The sequence below is a fragment of the Anser anser genome, assembly GCF_964211835.1.
Source record: "Anser anser genome assembly, chromosome: 14".
Lineage (NCBI taxonomy): Eukaryota > Metazoa > Chordata > Aves > Anseriformes > Anatidae > Anser > Anser anser.
Genome location: NC_139735.1, coordinates 19,639,939 through 19,663,938, shown reverse-complemented (window position 1 = coordinate 19,663,938; position 24,000 = coordinate 19,639,939). Strand labels below are relative to the sequence as shown.

Genomic DNA, 24,000 nt, shown 5'->3' with positions numbered 1-24,000 from the left:
GCTTGTGATGTCACTATTGAGTAAAGGCATGAAGTGGCATTCACATTTACTGTGATGTTACTTGTTTATATCAACTGTGAAGTGGCTTCAGCGAATGCTCATGTTTGGCTTTGCCTGTTGTATTCCAGAAGTTATGATTACAGAATCAAGTAACTGCTCTGCTCAGATATTGCATCTCTTCATTCTTCTACCTACAGAAAAGACAGCAGGAACATCTACACTGTCTTACCCCTCGTGCAATCTTATCCACAGCCTGGTGGCCATACAGCATGGTACATTCTATTCCTGTATGCTGTTTGTTCCTATATTGTTTCTGAGGGGAGGAAAAAACAAACAAACAAACAAAAAACCACAGAAGTCAGCATACATCAGGAAAAGAATGATCAGCGACAGGAATGCACGTGGACAGAATTTAAGCCAAGTTGCTGGAGAGGAACTTGTGCCATTGAGGCTATTGTTGAACGTAGAACAGTTAACAGCTATGCAAAACATGGGGACAGACCCTTTTCTTGCCAATCAACATGGATTTTAGATGTGTCAGCAGCATCCAAAAATTTAGGCCCTAAAATCTGGGGAAAGTAAGCGAGTCCTCCTATGTAAAACCTAAGTGGAAAAGTGTGGGAAAAGAATTTGCAGAGAGCTTTGCGCTGTTTCACACATCCCTGAATTAGAGATAATGAGGAAAACAGCGGTAGAACCAAAAACTTGAGCAAGGTGGAGATAAAGTAAATTGGCTACAGTGTTAAAGATGAGCTTTGCTCGAGGCATGTGTCTGAGAGTCTCTAACCAATTGTAAGACAGATTTGGGTGCGTAGACAGCGCGTGGGGCCACAGGGAAAGTATATGTAGTAGTGAAAAAGGGCAATAAATGTCTCCTGTTCAAGAGCCATCAGGAGTCCGTGTCTTGCATCCCTTCAGAAAAGGGAAATAGTAGTTCATTCAAGAGCCGGATGTAAATCTGTGTGTTTATTTTGGTTTTGTTTTTTTGGTGGCACCAAGAGAAGATTGCAAAAGGACATAGAGGAACTCAATTGAATTAAGGAATTTGGGTGGGGCAGTTTGTTATACTATCATTTAAGTTTCCCTATACACAACTGGAGTACGTGAATGGTACTTTCAAGTGGGTGGTTGTAAGATAGACTAAAACCAAAACACCTTTATTTTCTTGGAAGAAGCCCAAGAACATATCACACATATCAGTTATATGTGGATCTTTGAGGTAGTTTTTTTGGATGTATTTCCTTCACTCTACTGCTATAGGACTTTTGAAATTTGAAATACTCAAGGATACTTAAACTAGGACCACATGCAAAACAGCTAGGAACTAGAGATACTGAACAGCCATCAATAAAAATCATTTTTTTCTGGTCGTAATCAACTTTATAATAAAATGCAATGCTGCGTTACATATAGTACACTACCAATAAGCTTACATTATTAAGAGGATATCTGTGTTGCTTAAATTAGTGTTAGAGCACTTGCTCTGCTTAATTTTATCCAGGACACTGAGACATCTCATTGAGAGCTGATGGTGGCTTTTCAGACATACATTATGCAAGTTCATATTTTAGGGAAGTTTCATAATCTTATTATTTCTGTAGCACAAATATTATTAAATCATAAAAAATAGGAGACCCGAGGGACTTAATGTATTCCTTTATGCTTAAAAAGCAAAGAAAGTCTACAACCCACAGACTCTCAGTACTTACAGGTCTCTAAAAAGATATTTCTAAGCTTTAATTTCTGAGATATTTTCCATCCCAATTTATGTCAAAATTGGAACCTAACTGCATATGAAAGCGCTATCAAAAAACTTGTAAACATTTCAAAACTAAGTAACTCTAAGGGGACAACTTATTGAATACCCATGTAGTTCCAAATAGAAACTACAGGACAAGAAAATCTTCCAAAGCTAATGTATGTGCTGTATCTTCTAATTAACAACTTACATGTTGCTTTTCCCGTATCTGCACCTACTCCTGTCAATATAGTTCCTAGAAATTTTCTTCATATATCCTAAACTCCAACATATCCCTGTTTTCTTTCTAGAAAAATGTATCTCCATACTTATAAGAAAGCTGGTACCTAATGAGTCTCACCTGCATCACTGAGTCAGCAGTATTTTGCTCCTCTCTCCACAGCTGTTACTTGCCAAAAGAAAAAGGAATTCTGACATACCAGGTCTCTCTTACATGTCAGTAATGTTTTCACCAAGGTTTAAATACCTTCCCCACACATTTTCCTGTCTTCTTCGCTTAAGAATATTCAATTAATGTTTGAAAGAATAAGTTCTATTTTGTGAAGGCATGTACATGCCCCTTTTCATCCTGAAAAAGCTTGAGAACATTTTACAAAATCTTTGGGATTAATGTTGCACTGATACTGTAAAATATATATATTTACTACTTATTACTAATACTTGCTTTTGTAGGCCTGTTTAATTGAAATGCCACCCTACTGCTTGTACCCATGTTGTTACAATTCATATCTTGCACTGGTCATATATTTGTCCGTGAGACGTAATTTAAATATAGAGGATTCTGGGATTATATGTCTTCTCCCTTTAGGGAAGGTGGTCTCAGCATGGATAATTACATACCTGTTTGCAATGGTTTAAAGTTACCCAATCCATAGTGGTCTTGGCAGTAATGAGGTTTACAAATTAATTAAATCATTTCTCATGTTCTTTAATTATGGAAGGATTTATGGAAAAAAATATAGTCTGTACATTTGTAAGACAAAATTGGTGCTGTAGATATCCAAATGAAGAAAGTTAAGTTCATTAACAGGAGAAAGTACCTCTCTACTGGTACTTGAATAATGAATTGTATTTACAATTTCATAAATTGGAAGTCCTGCCAGATCATATGCTACCAAGGCATTTTGATTGCACTTAGTGGAATTGTCTCATCTTCCCTGACAGTGTCACCCAGAGCTGTCTTCTGTTGCTCTGGTTGATCAAAGCTGTTATGATTTCCTCTAGTGAGAAAGAGACCATTCAACTACCCAGTGAAGATGTTCCAAATAGCCATTGATGTGCTTTGGTTGCTTGAAAACATGGAGGCATTGCTTAGAAATTCATATGCATTACTGGCTGTTGTGAGAGATAGGTAAGGGCTGGGGCTAGGATGAGCTATAATTCATCACTTCTTGGGAATAGGGAGGGAACTCCCATGTTTTGTCATTCCTCTGTCAGGAAGGGTGTGAGTCCCTCCCTAACAACATCCTCAAGCCCTCCTGTGAAGTTGCACATAAGTCTATGAACATAAGTGCAGCTCCAGCCCTTGCAGTGGTGGGCTTGTCCAATGCAGGAGTGGAAACCAGCCACAGGGTGGAGAATCTGAGAGAATACAGCAGCAGAAACAAATCTGTCCTTCTTTTGTTATGCTCTGTGTTGCATGCAATCGTCTTCTTTTCAGCTGTGCTCAGAAAGGGTATGCAGGTTTGCAGGTGGGAGGACAGCATCACTGGATTTGCTGTGCTTCTCCCAGAAGATGGCACCTCAATGGCACGGATGGGAAAACAGCCTTCCCCGTGCCCACATGGCACTTCTCTACCTTCAGGTGCTGCTTCTGGGAGGTCTGAAGGAGCATGGTCACAACACGGCCAAGTTAGCAGGAGATGTATGTGACATACTTCTCTTTCAAGAGAGGCTGCTGTTCTTTGAAGAGACATTAACCTTTGGGCATGAGACACTAGAGTTCTCGTGCGTGTAGCTGATGTAGGCCTAACAGGAGGACAGCTTCATAATTAGTGGTTCCTCTGACTAACTTGTGCTGGAATTTTGAAGTCTAATTAACTAGGGAAATAAAAGGTTTTATTTCTTCTCAGTTTTTCAGATTTTAAATGTGTATCTACATATGTTTTGCTCACATCTCAATAGTTTAACACAGCTCATGTCCCACAGAAATGGGAAAATGTGTCTCACATTTCTTGACCATCATCATGACTTTTTATTTTTCCTCACAGATACATATTTTTCTCCATGTGGCTTGTTAAACTCAGAAGAGGATTCTGTCTCTTTTAAGTGAATATGTAGAATCCTACAACAACTTTTTGCCAAGGAGAAAAAAAAAAAATTATTTCCTCTGTTATCAGGTTCTTTTCCTCCTCCAACAAGAGTATAGGACAAGAATTCAGATACATAGCATATATTAACACAAATTTCTATGGTGAAAATCAAATACATTAATAGAAGATTTCAAATAAGTATGACTTCCTGCACTAAAATGGGGAGTTTTACATGACATTAACGTATAACAATAACATGGTCTGTGTATTATCTTGAAATAAGATTATCTGCAATGTCTAATTCTCTAGCATATAGAACTTTTCCTCCTCCACTTCTTTTGATCCAGAATCTGGAATTTAAAGCATGGAAATTGAAAAAACAAGCTTTTAAGATATCTCCTGACACATGTCTGAAATAAAGAATGCTAGGATTTTGCTAAGTAGTAAGAATTTCACAGGTGTTTTGGTGGCGACATTTTATTTACCAGTTCTCTCTGCAACTACAAGTTACAGAGCCTTATGTAGTTAGATCTTATGATATTAAGACCAAATAGTTGAAAATGTCTTATGATTATATAGTCTGTACTTGAGACAATGAGGGCCTGTTTTGTTTTTATTTTTTTGTTTTGTTGTTTTTTTTTTCCCCCCAAATACTTAGTATTATTAAAAGATTGAGAAATACTGAATAATTGTAGTAACTGGATACACTAAACAGGCATGAGATAACCCTTGAGCTATTTATTGTAAACAACCTGAGCAGTTTCAAACTGTTTTTAGGGCAGGGTTAGAATCCAGCTCTCCAGGCTGACCAGACACTGATACTACCATAGTGAGGCCAGCTGAATGTGAATTATATTCCATTATACTTCACCATTCAGTCATCTGGTATTATCTTCTGTTCAGAGACATGGAATTCTGGTATGATCTAAAGAATGCTTTACGCAATAGCAGCTATGGAGTACAGCTGGCAATTTTTCATGTTGCCCTCGATGTCTTTAAGAAGGTAATTGGTAGTGTAGGAGTTTGGTTCTGGCACAGCCATACAGTTCTGGTATCTATGATGCTTTGAGTGAAGTGACAACATTCCCCCTCAGCAGTTTGCCTTCCAGGTCAATCTCTGAGATATCTGGGACAGGGCCCATCTCTTACATTGAGCACATAGAGCACCAGTGCTCTTCCTCCTCTGTACTTGTGTGCAAGAACAATGACAGTAACAGCAATATTAGAAAATAAAGTTTGGCCTGTATGGACAGGTGAAGTAGTTGTATTATAGCACTGTTATTCTCTTTTTTTCTGATTTTCAGGCCTGTATTTCATTATGTCTTGTCTTAAAAAGGTGCATCAGAAGACCTTACCATGAAGACCCTTCCTTCTCCACACACACATATATCTAGAGGGGGGGGGAGGAGGGGGGAATACCTCAATGACACATCAGTTCCTTTTCAGAGTAGAGTTTTGAAAACTCTAGTCCTCTATCAATGCAAGGAGATCTGCTCTATTTTTCCATTCTATGCCAATATCTGGCTCTCTCTATTTTATTTTCTAGCAAACAGGATCTGAGCATGTTTCATCAGCTCACTCAAGCTACATATATTTTTCCTTCCCCATATTTCTATGTCATTGCTACATTGCACAAACTTGACTGTCCAGATTGTCTGGCTACTTCAGCATTTTTTTTTCAGATGTCATTTACGGCAACATGCAAATCGTATTCTTTGCTCTGGTATGTGGCAAAAGCTGGTATGGTTCTCAGCATTGTCTGCAGCTGTAGACCATCTCATGATGCTAGCACAGGCAGATAAATAGCAAAAGCACACCATGTTGGGGAGTATTGCTCTCCAGCTGCTTTCTACTACTCTTTTATGTCAGAAATGATGAGAAAAGAATTAGAGTCCCAGGAGTCTGGCATCTGTAATGGATGTATATACTGTCTATTTTAGGCTTAGACTTAGACTTACAGGGCTCTCAGTCACCCCTGTGGATGTCCATTGGCTCCACAGGAAACTTAATTATCTTAGGTTTGATTCACACACACTGGTGCTTAAATATCTGAATATACTAAAGCAGGTGGTGTGAATATCGACTTTGGATGTAACAGGCCAAGCCAGAAGACAGGAAATATCCCCAAAATTGTCTGCTGGATTTTTTTGACGTTGTGATGAAATATCAGAGTTTGACTTTGTTTTCCCAATTTAATCTTTCACAGTCAAGACATGTTCATGCCCTGTTCTTAGAAACTTTTAGGTTAACTGTACAGATCCAGAAGCCTTTGAACTTTGAAAAATTTTTACCTCACTCATTTGTGTTCCTACAGCCTAATTGCTGGGGCCTGCAGATAAACAAAATGCATAATAGTGCTGACTTTAATCTGTGTACAAGGATAGGCAGAAGAATTTTCTGCCAACATCCTCCATTAATTCCTGTCATTCAGTATGAAAAGAATTAGGTTCCTTACCTTTCTCATCTTACCTCTTTTAACAGGAAACAACTCCATCTGATTAAAAATGATATTTCATGCTGGCAGATTTCTTTTGCTGCCACTGGTTTATCTTTAGTTTCACTATCTGCCTACATGTTCATGCCTTGTACATGTCCTACTCAAAAAAATAACAGGCAGGGCTATCTGACTGGCTTCTTTCACTGGTCCATGCACACAGCCCTTAATCTTGCTGTTCCTCCAGAAGTCATGGACACTTCTGGCTCTAACCAACAGTTTCTCTTTACCTTAGAACAAATTTAAAATTTATCTCTTTACCAGCAGCATATCTAATTAATGCTGGAGGTACTAATGGGAGTAATCGGGCTAAAGAGGATTGAAAAAATGCTTTAAAAGTGTCTGAATAGTCCAGTGGCTCAGTGGAGAATTTTTATTACAATATTTTTTTTGTCAGATGTCTTATCTGCAACTTCAAGACATGGCAACTTCACTAGATTCTCAAAGATGTTCAGAAAATATTTGAGTGGTAGGTAATGTGTCTGTCTTTTTTCCAGAGGAAAAAAAAAAAGCCACACTATAACTAACTGACTAAAAAAATCCATGTTTTTCTGTTCATATTAGAATTACAAGGATTTCTAGCCTCTTTATTTCAGAGAGAAGATAAAAAGATGCCACCTGCACCTAATGCTTACCTCTGGAGATGAGCCCCTCCACCACTTTTCTCCCTACCCATACCGCACGTTAAGTCTTAGTTTATTGAGAAAACTACACCAAGCAGAACCACAGCCTGGGAGATACCGTGAAAAGAGTCACTGCAGTCGTCATTCTAGGAGCTTTCTGTTCCTCACATAAGCAACTTGTGTGATCCAGCATTCAGAGCAGTAGTCCATCCTTTGACACATGAAATTGCTAATTAATCTTGACTTCAGTTTCAAAGAGAAGAGGGCCATGGTCTGTGCAGAAACCTTTCATCCATCTTCATTAGTCTGAATGTTTAAGTTTCCAATTTTATTCTGGCCCTTGGCTAAGAATGTTGTTCTAAACTGATAACCTTAATGGGACATCAAAATGAGTATCTTCTGCTTGTGCATCACCTAGAAAATAACATGCCAATTTTCTCCTTTCTGAAAGCTGAGTTAAAGCCAAAGTCATAGATAGCCCCCCCATCTGTTTCAGTGGCCACTGAATTCTCCAGTGATAAGGAGGTTTTTAATGTACTATGAGCACCACTGTCCCTTAGAAAGGATTCTAAAGCCTCCCGCAGTGGGGAATAAACCTCACAGTTGTTCTGTGATTTCATGGGACACAGCAGTGAACAGGAATAGCATTTAATAATGTTAAGAAATCCAGCTGGCCAGGGTTTACATAGCATTCAGCAGTTATTACTATCAAGAAATGCAATGCTTAAGGGAGATGCAGTCAGAAAAAAAGAATCCTCTTGTTAAATTCTCTCATTAATTAGTTGTATTTGACATAAAAATGCAGAGTTGTTATTTTTTATGTTTGGTTGGAATACAGCACTCCATCTTTCTAGAGATATTTACTTTAGCATTTCTTACTTCTCATTTTTTCCTTTCATTTTCTGTTGTTTCCAGTTTTATCTTTCTTCTAGATTTTCCCAACCAAGGTGATCAAGGGAACACAACTTTTACTATTGTTGAATTCTAAACTTCCCTTCCCAAAAAGATACCGTTAATATTTTGTGTTCAGAGTTTGAAAGGTCTCCTCCAAATTGTCCACTGAGTATGTGAAAGGCAGCAGGTATACATGAAAGAGAAAAGACATTTGGTATTCTTTGAGATTAAGATCCCCTTTATCCCACAGGTTGTTTTGTATGATGTATTATTTTTTTTCAGTTGTTAGAGAACCAAAATCAGGATGAAAAAGAAATGTTGAATTTCAAATCCACTTTGACCTTTGTAGTTTGTTTAGTAGCTAGAATCAGCACAATCAACATCACATACCAGAGGGTTTGCATCTATTTACTGAGTTTAACACGCATTTACTTTAAAAATGGTTCAACCAATTCATGCTATAAATCAAACTAAAGACTAGGCTTACATCTGTGTGTAATAGCAAATTAAACAGAGCCTCTCTCATGCAGAGGCCAGCTAGTTGAGTCCAGGCACATCTATGGTATGAAATCACTTTTAGTTTCTAAAACTTCGTCCGGTTTCCTGTCTGGGAGTGACCCTCAGCCTCCCAAGGACCTGCCTGAGAACTGTTGGGAAGAATTTTGATCCAAGACAGGACCATGCCAGGGCTATGCTAACAACTTCAAAGTAAAAATGATGGAGTTTCAGTGCTCACAGTTGTGTTCTGGCACTGTTTAACTCTTTGATAGAGAAGTAGACTGTGAAAGACTGTTTATTTGGTCATTATCAGGATCGCAAAAGTCCAAAAATCCTCTTCTCCTGTACAAAGAATGAGAACAACGTCCTTAGGTCTGCCAAGAGAAATAACAGATCCAATGGACCAACAAATCCTCTTGATCCTTCTATTACAGAACTCAACCAGCCTAATACTACAGTGATATTCAGCCAGCAGTGGAATGGCTAGGCTTTTGGGTATCTTGCCTTCAAAGGCAAGGACATAAGTTTCCTTTCTCATTTTCCATTCTTCTGAAGTATGAGTCTCACTTCAGCCTAACTGATATCCACATTCCAGTGCCAAAATTTTCTTCAGGTGTAATCCCAGCAAGGTCAGTCATTCATAAACTTTAATTCTGGAAAATGTGTTCCCTTGACTGCCTACTCAAGTGTAAAAGACATAAACCAGCTTAACAACGATAAGGATGTAATAGCAGAACAGAAATTTCTCCTGGTCTGAAAGCAGCCAATTTATCAGAAATTAAAAGAATCATTAATGGTTATGTTTATATGACAGGATTTAACAGAGACACTGCTATGACGCTTATCCTGTGTTACAGACTTGGGGATTTGTTTCATTTGAGGGAAAAAAATAGCCAGATTTCAGGGTAAATTCCAATATCATGGGGCCATCTAGTGTATATTGCTAGCATTACAACTTTTGTCTTCTGTACGTTGGCTTTTTTAGCTCTGCCAACACACTGTCACTGGCTTCAGCTCTATAATTATTTTCTCTGACTTGGGAAACATCTCCTTTATAAATAACGGATACAATATATTTATTCTTTATAAAGGTTGCCACGGACAAAAAATAAAAAGAGTCTACATTTATTGTAATAAACATGCAAACTAAGAAGCTAAACATAAATGAATCAGAATTGTACAAAGTTAAAAGAAAAATGAGAATTTAAAATTTAACTACAAAACTGGAAGAGTCCAAACACTTCCCAGGAAAGCTGAGGCCTTTGAAAAGAAGTGCGTGCAGAAGTTTCTAGGTAAATGAGAGAAAACACCACCGAGGAGAGCTGAGGCAATGCCTGCACTAAAATCAAGTGGCAATGTAAGAAGGTTTAACTTTCATTATGCAGACAAATATACAATGAAGTGCTCATGTGAAAACCAATTTGTTAGAGAAACAGGAATGCTCATGAGAATCCTGAACTGGAGGACAGAACTGTCAATCCCAGCACTCTGGATAAGAGGGCAGCACAAATGACAGCGCACAGTTGAAAAGTCTACTTTGAGCTTTGTTTGCCATCATTAGGACAGGCAGGGTGAATGAAATTAAATTAAGAGATCATGATAAGGCCGTGAAAAGCTGTTCTCAGCATTCTTCTCTGTCCCACAGAATTCATTCAGCATGCACCTTCTTGCTTCATATGTAAGGCTCCTCTACTTCTCCTGCAAAAGAAAGGAAGGACATAGACATTGCAGATAGTAAACTTAACGTTATGAACTAAAACATCTACGAAGTCCTCAGCCAACAGAGTGCTAACAAAGAAGACGCTATAAATGTTTGCAGCAGACAAGAAGGCACTGATTTGTAAAGCACTTTCTTTTAAAAATTATGTTATATACATAAAAAGCAAGAAAAGTTTCTGATATGTCCAATACAACTTTTGAATTCTTGTATGACTTGATTTGGCCCAGATGCCTTGTTAGCCATGTGTGGCTCAGTCAACTCTGTTATTGTCCAACCTCCAGTTTCTGCTAGAATAGGAATATTTGTGCTGCTCACACAAATACCAAGGTCATCTGTTTAGATCAACTGACTCTTGGTGGGAGAAACAATTAATCTATAAAGATAAGGAAAGAGGCAAAGGAATGCAGCCTCTTAAGCAAAGATGCAAAGTAATTGAAACCCTGAACAGAATGACAGTATTTATGTGGAGTGGAAATACCAGAGAACTCAGATAATCTCAGAATTTAGCTTATTCGGGAGTCATTACTTAGTATGTTACTTACAGGACAGCCTTGCAGAAGGAACATTTGTTGTTATATGTTTTCCCATCAGAGCCACAAAAAGGTTGGTAGAGTTTTTCACAATAAATAGGTCTTCCTCTCTCTAACCTCTTGTATTCACTGCAGTCTACCTGCAAATACAGTATCATTTTTTTTTGAAGATGGAATACATCTTTCTCACATTCTCTATTCACCTACATAAATAATGGATATATGTGATTTTTTTTGATCTACGATAAGGTTGTCAGCTGCTGTAGAGAAGCACAGTCAGTTGTGCTCTACCATCTATGCTAGCTGAGCTTAATCCTCAAAAAAAAGGAATATTTCTTCTGACAGATGTGTGTGATGCTACCAATGTCAGATAGAGAGCACCTTTGGGGATTTTGCTGTCTGTCTAAATAAAAATGTAATCACTGGAAAAAAATACAGCCTGCTTTTCAACTACAAAAATTTGAGTCTTAATATATTTTTCTACATGGTTGCAAATGTCAGTAAATTCCAGTAATTATTATTATTATTTTTTTAAGGATGTGAAGGGCTTCTTTCTCTTTATTCCACAAATAGCAACTTATGACACTTTTTACACTGGTAAAGAGACCTGGCCAGGCAGAATTAGGTAAAGCCCTGGGTAAGTATTAGCGTAAAAACAAATTGTTGAAAGACTCTTAGTGAGATCATATTTATTACAGACTTGTATATAAAAATGAGAGTACAAACTAATAAAATAAATGACTAAAAGAGCTCCTGTCCTGTTTCTGGAGCTCAATCTTCATCTGTCAAATGAATGTCATTCCTGGTATTTGACAAACAAAGAGCTCCTTGTGCAGTTCACGTATTCTATTCAATGTGCTATTTGTTTTCCGTGAAAGCCTGGATTTCATCGCCTTGGAAATCACCTCTCTTCTTATGTGCTGTTGTAACTAAAATTGGCTCAGCTCTTTTTACTGCCAGTCTAGTGAGAATTTGAAACATTTGTCTTTGCAGGGAAACTATGATTGAAACTTGTCCTTTCTGAAGATTTATCAAAAATAAGTTATAAACATAAGTATTTAAAACAGAACCTAGCTTTGCTGTTCTCTCGTTATGGCCTGATTTTTTTTTCCCTTCGTTCTACCTCCTAGTGAAAAGGAGGAGTTTACTTCAACCAAAACCTGGAATTTATTGCAGATTATGTGATTATTTTTACACCGGTGTTTGTCCACGGTCTGCATGAGAGTGATGAATGAGGAACTGTGTTGGGGCAGCTCCTCCAGCAGCCTGTGCCATGGCTACAGTGAAGACTGGCAGATTGAGTTAGTTCCTCTGGCAAAAGGGTCATTAACCGATCACTCTTTTAGGTATTACAGGCTCAAATCCAGTGTCCCATAAGAAAAGCATTTGGGATATTAGTTAACCTAGATTTTTCCTTCATTTGGTCATTTCCCTTTTCTCCAAAGCATTTCAAACAGTGGGCTGGAAAGCAGGAGGCAGCACACCTAACCCCAATCACAAAGGCAGGTCAGAGACCTGACACAGCCAATTCCACAACCCAACCCAGCTGAGGCAGTGGCATGGGTGGGAATCTCCGTATTTGTACCTCTCAGTTTAAAATTGGTCAAACACTAACTAATAAAAAAGCTAGGAACTGGGTGGATTTGCCTCATATATACATGTAATGGTTCGTAAAATGGGAGAGTGCAACAGTCTCTTCCTCGAAAAGAGTGTATGGCTGTGTAGGTTCAAGTAGTGGATGCTGTGTATATTGTGCTAGTTTGGGGCCATGCTCTGTGTGTGTTCACACGTGGATGTCCATACACTGCTGCTGTCCGCTAGACCCCTCAAGAAATTGTCTCTGGTCACCTGAGCATGGACTTGTACTACTTAGTGGCTCATTTATTTCAGAGGATGACACCAGAATAGATGCTCCATCATAGTCAGGGATAAATTAAAATCTTTAGGTGTATGATTTAGGATCTGAAAGTCACCAAGCAAGCCTTATAATGTCACCAGATAAATATAAAAAAAATCTCAATTTCTCTGGCTTATAATTTTGCCCTACCCATTCTCTTGCCCAGATTACATTATACAAACAAACATCTGGAAGGTGTCAGCGCAACTATATGGAAACCACATATCTCAGCCTCAGGGATTTCTTTTTTACTTTGGCTGCAATTAATTAATGTTTAGTATGTTTTCTCTGACCTCATCAATCTCTGTGCACTGTTGTTACAAACTATGTATTTTTATCAAGAAATAAAGGAGAAAAATGACTCACCGCATCCTCTTTGGCAGCATCTGCAATATAAACAGAATCACAAAAGATAAAATAAAATGCACTGTTGTAAATATTCAGTTTGCAACTGGGCTTGTTTCATCAGCACCAGCCCTTCCAGCAACACCAAGTCTCTTACCTTCGTGAAAGTAAATAGTGACATAGTTTTTCAGTGTTGAATAAGATACATGTGTCAGGACCTATTAAATAAGCGGGTCTTACTGCATTGTTTACCTTAGAAATCTGTGTCAGCAGCTAGAACAGCCTTTGTCCTCAGAGGGAATGGAGCCTATTGTTCCCTTTTTCATCAGTGAAAGATGTGAAAAAAGATCAGTGAAAGACCCAGGAGTCAATATTACATTAAATGGCCCATCTTCTTCAGTATGAATTGGTTGGGCATGAGTGAGTTTTAATTCCCAGGTCTACCAAAAAAATCATATGTGGCTGTAGGCAAGTCATGCTGTCCTTTTATACTTTGATCTTCTGTCTATAATGAGGATAGTATCTTCATTAAAATATAATGCTAAATATATAGATTATGATGATAATGAAATTTGGATCATAGTACCACTTTAAAAATTGTTTTCCCTTGCCAATCAATATGGAATCCAAACTATTCGGAGAAGGATTGGCTCCTGTTTTGTATATACATGGCATCTAATATAATGGAGCCCTGATCTCAGGTGGGGCTTCAAAAAGCTCCTTCAAACCAGCTATTCAATGATAATTACACCTCCCAGAAAGTAATCAAGTAACATTGGCATGTGTCCACTATGGTGACACATTCGTTACTTTCCTTAGGAATGTATTTTGTTCTTCTCCTCTCCTGTAATTGTCATTCTGTGGCTTCAAAAGGATAGAAGCTATCAGGCAGTGGTTTTCTGTACAGAAGGAGCAGGAAGAAAATGCAGTGTAATATAAAAAGCAATACAGCTCTAGTTCTTATTTTTCTGATTAAGTACAGCTGGTTTGAATCAGGATTCAGCTGACATTAAGCTTTGCACTAAAATTCACTTCCATGGAGCTCTTTACATCTTCTGATTAAATAAAGTCACCCAAAGTAAAGAAAACTAGCATAAATTATTCACTATGTCAAGTTTTGGTCAATGTCATCAGAAGCTTTACCGAATTTTCATGATTCTGGAATCAGATCAGATTTAACCTATGTCCACAGAAACATTAAGATTTTTATATTTTTTTTTTCTCTCTGGTAATCTTTTTATACCCACTATGTATTTGGGAGTTAAGGCGAAAAAGATCTGGCTCAAAAATAATTGATCCGTAAAGTTTTAAAGCAGAGAAGATAAGCTAGAACATCCAAGGAATGGATTTGCTGGCATTCTTATGAAAGCAATATTTGTTTTTTTGTTTTGCCATTGCAATGAATGAAACTGCTTGAAAGACTATTTTTCATCAAAAGCATATTATACCATGGAAATTGTAATTTTTCATAAAAATTTTGATTTTGAGATGATTTTCAAAGCAAAATTTTCTGAGCCATTCAAAATGGAAAAGGGTTATGTTTCATAACTTCAGTTTTGTTTTAGTAATTTCATCGTATTTTACTTAACATTCATGTGGCTATCGGACCACACTATACTAATAGCAGAGAAGACTTGCACTCCCCACATTCAGTTATTCTAAATATGCTTTTTTTTCTTCTGAAAGTTTTTGCTCTAAAAAATAAATAAATTACCAAGAGAATTACAAGTAAATTACTCAAGAAATTCCTCCGAGCTCCATATTTTACCATAGAGCAACTTGCGCCTCAAAGCGATCTCCATCCTGACAAATTAGCATCGTAATGGAGGTTATTCACAGCATCTTTTATGGCATAATCAGCTATCTCCTGCTTGCTCAGTTTGGCAGGAGAAGGATCTCATCAGCTCCAAGCAATGCACTCAGATCAAAGAAAGAAATGAATTGGTAAAAAAAACCTGCTTTAGTATCTAGACTTTGCAGTTCACGCTTTAGTTACAGTGCAGAAGGCAGCTCTGAGTCACACCACCATCAAGGAATAAGTTTCATCTGCCCAAGTCGGCAACTGTAAAGCTGGTGAAATAGTGTTTACTAACAAATGCACAAGCATAAAATTTCACTTACTTTCTGCCACCCCAGCCCAGCAACCATTGCTACCTATCCTAGTAGACTGAGAAGTCTGAAGTACTCAAACATTAGAACTATAATATATTAGGAAATAAAAAAGGGCTACTCACTTGCTAAGCAAAGAACTGCCAGGGTGAGGAGCACAAAAGCGCCTGTTATCTTCATGGCAGACATAGTTTCTTGACCTGTTTCACAGCCAACCTGTGCTCCAAGGTTGGTTCCAGAACACTTAGCTTAAATGCGTATTCACGCATCTGTGGGTACAGATACATATATATACACACACACAGCGAGCAGGAACCCTGATGATGAAATCCCCCTTGTAGAAGGTAATTAGAAGAAGGTGTTGCCCATGGGTAGTGTCACTAAGAATGTCTTCTGCACAGCATGAGGGTCAGACGTACAGGGCAAAGATGAGAGTCACAGCATGGATTGTGTTGATAAAGGAGACGTATTGTTCTTTGGCTAATCCCCTTGCCTAATTAACTGTTCCATCTCCATTAGCAAGTTCAAGGTGTGACTCAGTAAGGTGGTTACTTATTGCTGATCTGTTATTGCCATATTGACTCTCAGAGCTGAACATAATTCCCATGCAAAAATATAATAATAATAATAATTATAACAACAATAATTCTACTGGGAGCATTCCAAAAGATTCATACCAGTGTAGCTGAAATGCTGAAATCCTATTCTCCTGAAAATTTTGAGACCCCTGTCACTAGCTGTGGGCAGAGGAGATGCTGGTTAACATGGCCATGCACTGAGTCCTTTCAAACTGCTTTGTGGGAGTAGTTGTGACTGGAAAAGTGTGTCTTTTGTGTGAATACCCACACTCACCTTCACACACAGCCCAGCGATCTCCTAGCCTTTCCGTGTTCTTCTGCCTTTAAAGTTCCACCAGTCTGGTGCTCAGAAACAATGTGATGTGAAGAAAGGAGCAAAAATACTGTATTCCACGGCCTTGTGAAAAGAAGTGATGAGTTCCCAGGCATTGTGCATCCAGCTGAGTTACTGTCAAATTTACTGTCATGGTGAGAAGGAGAAGGTCCCTCTGCCTACCCATCTTTTCCTTTGCGGACAGTTCCAGTGCAATGAGTGTCATACACAGGATTCTTTAAACAAATCCAACATACCAGTGTGTTAGTGACAACAGGCATAACTCCATTACTTTTATAATACGGGCAAAGGGTAGTGGCACAATGGAAAACTCAGATCTGAGTCTTTTCCTAAAGTGCAAAGAAAAATCATGTTTTGAAACCATATTTCTGTTTGTACCCATCTGTCCAGAACTGCCTTCTGCTTAGTGATTTGGAGTGTAGCTGTGCAAATTGTCACAGTATGAAAGATCCCTGCGCACCATTACAATTCACAATATTTCAGTGATCACCTACATTGCAAGACAGCTTGGGGCTTTTATGCCATGCAGGAGTTAGGGTCATATATGCTAAATTCAGTAAAATAGAGAGACTGAATATCCTTTCAAAAAAGTTGTAGTACGTCAAGTAGACCTCGGGCCCTGCTAACTCATGCTTCTGTGTGGAGAGCAAGAGGGATACTGATCATCTTGTCTTTAAAGAATGCAGATAATGAATAAATGGTTAATTTCTCATCACTTCTGGTGGTAAAAAAATAAAAAAAAATAAAAAAAAATGCCATTGAATTGCAGTTCCACATTAAGATAGGGGAAGAATAGGATAGTTGAAGATCTGGTCTGGGGTGGAGGCCTGCAGATTTTATTTATTTATTTTTTGCTTTGGCAATATGTGTGTGTTCCTATAAGGTGCAGTTAACAAAAGACAAGCTATGGTTTAAATTATTTGGTCTGGATTCAGCTGCTGTGAGCTGTCAGTGGACTTTTGGTTCTGGAAAGCCCAAAAGCCTGGCTTAGAATGTGAATGAATGAATTCATAGAGAATATTCATGAAATGTTTGTTGGCTGATGTTGATGATTGCTACTCTAGGCAGCAAGAACAAAACCCCAAAAATCAAGAAGATACTCCTAGTCTGAATAGTTTTTAGCAAACAAGACTTCAGAGGACTACTTGAAGCTATAAAACTGCAGCTTGACGGAACACGCAGCTTCCTTGACACTGGTATGAGGAAACCTCCCACTTTGGTTGCACCGTCTTGCCTAATTTGCTGCTATAGAGTGCACTGTCTGATGCAACCTCAGTATCTATCCCATCGTTCTAGCAAAAGGATATAAGCATCTGTTTACAGAATGCTGTAGGAAGGTTTTCTGAGGCCTAGCGAAGAAAGGAAGACAGCACATTTGGAGGTGGGGGTAATGAGTGAGATATTTGGAGGTGGGCTAATGAGTGAGACAGATTTTGGCTGAGATTTTTCTTGGCATTTAAAAGTTATCGTAATATCAAAAGGATTCCTGATGCTTATTCTGTGCCCCATAGCAGCAAATCCATGGTGTGAATGTTTCCTTTCAGGTAGTGTTTAGGTGTTTTGATTAGGGCTTCCAAATTAAATTATCATTCATTTTCTGAGCAACAGACTTTAAGCTGTGTAGGGCCTGCCCAGACCATTTAGATAGGATGGATATCTGATGAGAAGCTTTGATATATTGTAGGGTGCATAAGAGGCAGAACACTAGAAGTAGGACACAGCAGAGATCCAACAAAACTGGAGTTTTTTGCATTTTGAAACATCAAATCTATCCTGAAGCTTTGGGAAGAAAAATGCCATACACAGAAAGCAATATTTGGTTTCACTTTCTACAATGAGGTAATACTTAGATGCAAAATCTCAAAATGAAATTCTGTAAAATTAATGCCACAAAGCCTTTATTACAACTTCTATTTAAAAGGATACCAAAATGCCTCAATATCCATCTGCCTAACTTCAAGAATGGGAAGAATTCATATTGGCAAAGTGCAAAGATATTCACCAGTTGACTGAAAATGTGCTTCATCTGAGGCACTTTTCTGTCCAAACTTGCAGAGACTTGTTTGCTCTGGTAGTCTTTAAACGGAGCTGGTCTGACAGCCTGAGACCTGTCATCCTCAGGTAGGCCAAAGGTTCCTCCAAGTCAAAATGCTGCCTCCAAGAATATTCAGAAGCAGATTGAGCGGAGAATACAGAGCGGTTCTTCTCTTGGTGGACAAGCTGAACCTGAGCCAGTGGTTTGCCCCGTTGTGAAGAAGTCTGACCCCACATACTAGGCTGTATTGTTAAGAATACAGTTATCACATCAAAAGAAATAATTATTCCACTCTGCTCGGCACTCACAAGGCTGTGTGTGGACTGCTGTGTATGGTTCTGGGTCCCCTGCACATGAAAGACTCTGAAATACTGGAGCAAGTCTAGTGAAGGACCACCAAGAAGATGTTTAGAGGGATGAAGCACATGCTAGGAGAGGTTGAGAGAATTAGTTTGCTCACTTTGAAGACAGGAGGCAAAGTCTTATTGTTGTCTTCAGCTATTTTATAGGGGGGTACAGAGAAGACAGAGCCAGACTATTCTTAGAGGTACACAGTGAAAGGAGGAGAAAGAATACTGCAGATTGCAACAAGAGAAATTCCAATTAGAAGTGAGGAAAACAAATTTCACAATGAGAGTAGCCAAATGTTGGAATAGGTTGGCCAAAGAGATTATGTGAACTCCATCCTTGGAGACATTCAAAAACTCTTCTAAATTGGCCATGGTTTGGTGGTGGGGCAGGGATCTGTGGAACCAGCTGACCTCCAGTGGTCCATGCCAACCTACATCGAATCTGTGATTCGTGTAGGTGAATATGAATTGTTGCTGGCAGTCACCTGCTTAGGGATTTTGTGGAGTATTGTATTTGTCCTTATGAGGCAGCATTTCTAGATTTCACAGTGCAGACACGGACAACAGAGTAGTAGTAAGTTGTACTGATTTTAGCTACTTAGAAGTATGATTGGTTGCAAAACAAATGTTCAGACCTATTTAGTAATATCTGCTTCCCAGAGTTCAATGAGTAGGCCTTTTTACCACAGCTAAAACTAGTTCTGAAATTGATGGTAAATACTCTGCTCGGATTGAAAAAGTCCAAGTAAAATGTTGGCCTCATCAGCAAACTCCTGTTGGTTTCCATCAGACAGGGGGGTGCTGTTTTGAATACATGTATATTACTGGGGTGCTCTGATAATTTTCTACTTTTATCACTGTATCTTGTCTTTTCCCAACTTCTTACCTCTCCAAGTTGTTGTTTTGAAGAAGAAAAAGTCTTTACATAGTGAGCAAATGTTTATTAGCTTTAATGGGCCTGTTACATCTGATAAAGATATAATACGCAGTGCATGTTTTTCTGAGTGTGAGAATATATGTCACAATTATTGATATATTGCATTTATTTTTGGAGCTCTGAGCAGAGCCAGAATGTGATGCCAAATATGCTGCTGCAGCAAGTCATTAGTCAAGTGCCTGTTTTATTCTGCATGGGAGGATGTTATCTGGCTGCATTCCAGAAAGTATTGATGTATAGTAGCTTGTTCCCATTCATAAGGCAGAGTGCCTTACATTGAGGACATCAACAGCACTGAAAAAAAGGCACATGGAATAGCTAAAAACATTCTCATGCAGCCACGTATCCCTGGGAAGAATGTACAAGCCAAGGTTGATACTGATATTGTCAAGAGTAGGAATTCTGACGTATTAGTGATTCCAGTGCATGTTTATACATAACCCAGTTCTCCTTCAGGTTTTTTTGTGTGTAAGTGGTTAGGGTTGTCCACCCATGTGCAATTAATTAAGAATTTAAAGTCTTGCTCAATGGAAGGCATGAGAATCAAATGATGTAGTTCTTAAGTCATCAAACTGTGCCAAAACATTTGGGTATTTGCCTGAAGGCAAGTGAATTTCTTATTTTCCACACCTTAAGAAAAATCAAAGGACTTTTTCTGTAAAATTGAAGGTATCAAGCTGGGACAGATCCCAGCTGAACATTTCACATGTTATTCTAGAAAGTCAAAAATCCAAAGAAACAAACAACTACAGAAACAATCTGCAAAGGCTAGAGCTGATCTTTATTGTTTTTCTTTGTATCTTCTGATATCTTTAAGATAAATTGCAATGTTGTGATATCCACTGTTGTGCAGCTACCTTGTGAATCCTTTTGTCTTGGTGTCACACCATTGCTCAATGACTTGATTCTTCCTTCACAGACATATGCAAAATAGGCACTAACAGCTTAACATGAAGCATTGAATGAACTGGAAAGTGAGTATTGAATAGGTCTCATTTTAAATCGCCTTCTGTTTCATATTTCAAGATGTAATTTCCATGTGGTTTGCACTTTGAAATTCTGTCACACAGAAGTCAGTCAAACTGAAATATTCGAGGAAGTTTCTTCTAACATTGCTGAATGTCTCAGAGCAAAGGTAGAGGACATACGTTGATTTTGCCTTCATTAAAAATACTATGATTTTTATAAGAGAGAAGCTACAACTTATGAAGAGGGAAAAACTGAAAGCCAATATGGAAGGATGGGTGGATGTGAAGCATTTGGAACTGAAATCTTAATATGCGTTCTCTCACAAAACCTGTAATTAAATGTAAGCCTTTTTTCCCTTTTGATGTTAGCAAGTGCCTGCTTACCCACCTCTAATGGTGGGAGCACATAGAGGATAGCAAGCTCCTACTGCAACCTATTAGTGCCTCATTAAGTACATCAACTATTTGTAAAGCATTCTTTAAGATGAGGAGCACCCACAAAAAGCCCTGAAGGGAATTAGTCAGTCTGTGTTCAGTGCAGATGTATGGGGGTGTGGTAGGTAAAATCTAAAGTCCCATGCTGAATGATGAGTACAAAGAGAAAGCTGGAGGTGCTGCCCATTTCCAGAGAATGGTGAGTAAGACAGGGGTCTAGTAAAAGACATATTTTGTGATCCTATAATTAACGACTGTCATACAATAGGATCCACAGGAATACACTTAATTCCATCATGATTTTAGTTCTGCAACTTTTGTTTTGCGGTCTGAAGGCTTTGAGGGCAACTTTGTGCATTGTGCAGGCCAACTGAGTGTCGTTGTTAAATTTATAAGGTTTCCAGATTATTTGCAGCTCAACAAGGAGAGGAATTAAAAAAGAGAAGCATGAGGATTAACTGACACATCAACTATTATTTTCTTGAACAGATAGAATACATTAGGAAATATATGTATATGGAGACACCCTAGTGAATATGTGGTGTGATAGTAACACCTTCTTCTACAAATGTGAGCTGCTCAGAGATGGGAGACTGTGACAATTTCTAGAGCAGACGTTCAGAGGTGCTGTATCAGGTCCCAGGAAACAGATAATCAAAGATTGTAGCCAACTTTACGTCTTAGAGTGCAGCCATCTTACAATTAACTTGCTTTCTGCAGAAGAAACGGGAGTTTCAAGCCATGCTTTGCTGTTGGCACAGAAAGGCATATCCCCTTAAGACAATAGATCAGTATTGGCTTTGTCGGGATACTTGTACATTAACCTGAGTATTTCTGTGTGAAAACTAGTGTGATTCAAAGTTAATACGGGGTTTCAATGATTGGTTTCAATGGTGCCAGGGTTTCACCCAAGATATCTGAAGAACTGAAAGGTCCCACTAATTCTGAACACTGTACCAACAGTATCAGAGAGAAACCTCAAAGACCTCAAGATATGTCAGCCTGGTTTCAGTTGCAAACCTCCTGACCACAAAGGCCAATGAATTTCAATGTTCCCTTAGACTGCAAAAGAAGCAATCATTTCTCAGCTTGCAGAAGAGGGTTCTGCACCACACGTCACACGTTGTCCTGTACAGTTTTACAGGCCATGAATTTGGTAGCATTGGTCAGTTCATATAAGAAAAGATATTACGTCTCCCTGCAGACGTTGCCTCAGAAGCAGTGTAAATATTCTGGTAAAGTCACATGTCATATTAACTGTTCATCTTAAAAGATCACAAGTAAACCAAATTTTCTTTTTGTAGATGCATTTATTAGCTTCTTTGAAAAACAAGTATGTCATTAAGTTAATTTAATTCTTGCATTTATAGCAGAAATAAGAAGTATACAAAATATTAATAAATACTAGCAGCACTTGTAGCTAGATTATCAACAGTTTTCTGAAATATCAGATACTTCCCATGTTTCAATGTTTAAAGACTTTAAATCACCACCCACTTCTAAGACTGGAAAAAAAAGGAAGCATGGTCACAATGGAAATTTCTCTTAATTTCAGTGATTCTGTATCAGGGATTAAGGCCTAAATCCTCCAAGATATTTGAAAGTACTTTGCCCTCCTGAAAGTCATAGTTTAGGTTGTTTGACAGAAACGTACAGGCTTCAACGCATGCTTCTGCTTTTTTCCAGACCGGGGGACTTACACTGTAAGCAGTTCAGAACTAGGACTTGATTTTTTTTCCTAAGGTTCTGTGAAGACACCTAGCACATCTTGCAGTACTAGGGAAGCAATTTCAAAATTAACTATAGAAATCTGTATTCTAATATTCTAACTTTACTTAGATGCTTAACATTCATCTATAAAACCAGTTACCAATTGCTCTCTGAAATATCAGATACGCTGCAGTTAGACTTTTATATAATTTAAGTTGCCTTTGGTTTCCGTTGCAAATTCCTCACTACTTGTGCCTTCTTGGTGTGCCTGTAGCATAGCAGGTCTGAGTGAATTTTGTTACCAGAAAACTCCACTGTAAGAGATGCACTGGCTAGACATGGGCCACCAAATAAAAGCCCTCTAATGATCACAAGCATGAAAGAAAAATAGTTTTATTTAGGAGGTGTTATATTCAGCTACTGGCTGCCATTTACTTTCATGCTCATGGAAGGTGGCAGCAGGACTCCTAACAACAGCTTTGGAATGAATGAATGCAGGCACCTTGAAGCTGCCTCCCTGCCAACTACTGGCACTCCCATCACTCCCACTGCAGCTTGGGCTCAGCTGCAAGTGTAGGGCTTCAGGAATGGTTGATCTCTCATGCAACAACCATTTTCAGTGTTGACCAGCTTGACCATCAACATGATGTAAGCACAAACAGCTGACAAAATACAGCAGGTAACATTTCCAGGACTCTGAACTTGCAGTTCCTTCTTCTAAAATATTAACTGTCAGACTGGAAGATGATGATGGCCCAGATACATGATACATAGCTGCCTCATGCAGCCAAGACTTTCTATGCTGATGTATTTCAACAAAATAAATAATAATAAATAATTAAATACTTAAATAATTAAATACATAAATAATTAATTAAATAAATAGACAATTAAAAAACAATAAACAGCTCATTCTGTAAGTTATTTTCCATATCAATTAACAGACGAAGCACTTTTACTAGCAGCTGCCATCATCTGACATTGCTATTCATATCAAGAAAATAATAAATAGATAAATAAATAAATGCAATACAATAATATGCAGAACCTACAATAATAGCTAACAGCAATGCATCAAAATACCACACATGTTAATATAACATGATGTATGCTAGAGGTGATATTAATCTATTACGAAAAAAGATATGTCGTGGCTTCTTAATAATCTCGAATGCAGATTTTTCTTCTAGTTATGCTTATTTACTTGTCCTAATTCATCCTTTGCTTCCTTTAGGAGCATTGTGCTCCTAGGATCTCTTACTGGTTATCTGTAAAATAAGAGAAAGGAAATTTACAAAGGAATTATCTTCATTTTCCCCAGACCTAGATTTTTAGCCCGTTTCTCAATAAAGCTTTGCTGGTCTGAGCCATCTAGTGAAACACCACCCCTCAATTACTCTAAAAGACTCAGAACCAGATAATGCAGGCCTCAGAAGTTCCCCTGTCTTCCGGGGATTAGGAATTCACTTTCACTATTGAGAGCACCTGTCCAGCTACGGCCCCCTGCTCCTCCAGTAGAGGCTCTGTAGGGT

The 24,000-nt window shown here is 38.3% G+C and overlaps 1 protein-coding gene across 1 annotated transcript; it reads right to left on the bottom strand.

Moving 5' to 3' along the window:
• Positions 1 to 9,579: 9,579 nt before the first annotated feature.
• On the bottom strand, positions 9,580 to 15,397 carry SPINK9 (serine peptidase inhibitor Kazal type 9). The gene is made up of 4 exons (XM_083799010.1): positions 15,247 to 15,397; positions 13,034 to 13,053; positions 10,783 to 10,910; positions 9,580 to 10,218 (listed from the first exon to the last, which is right to left on the bottom strand). The coding sequence occupies exons 1-4, from the start codon at positions 15,308 to 15,310 to the stop codon at positions 10,173 to 10,175; spliced, it is 258 nt and encodes an 85-aa protein (XP_083655136.1). The 5' UTR covers positions 15,311 to 15,397; the 3' UTR covers positions 9,580 to 10,172.
• Between the last annotated feature and the right edge of the window lie 8,603 nt (positions 15,398 to 24,000).

What these genes read in the sequence shown, in the direction of transcription:
- SPINK9 (XM_083799010.1), bottom strand. Translation starts at nt 15,310, where the DNA reads ATGTCTGCCATGAAGATAACAGGCGCTTTTGTGCTCCTCACCCTGGCA. An exon ending in ATGCTGCCAAAGAGGATGCG is followed by an intron (nt 10,911 to 13,033) that starts GTGAGTCATTTT and finishes CTGTATTTGCAG; the next exon opens with GTAGACTGCAGTGAATACAA. An exon ending in TCCTTCTGCAAGGCTGTCCT is followed by an intron (nt 10,219 to 10,782) that starts GTAAGTAACATA and finishes TTTCTTTTGCAG; the next exon opens with GAGAAGTAGAGGAGCCTTAC.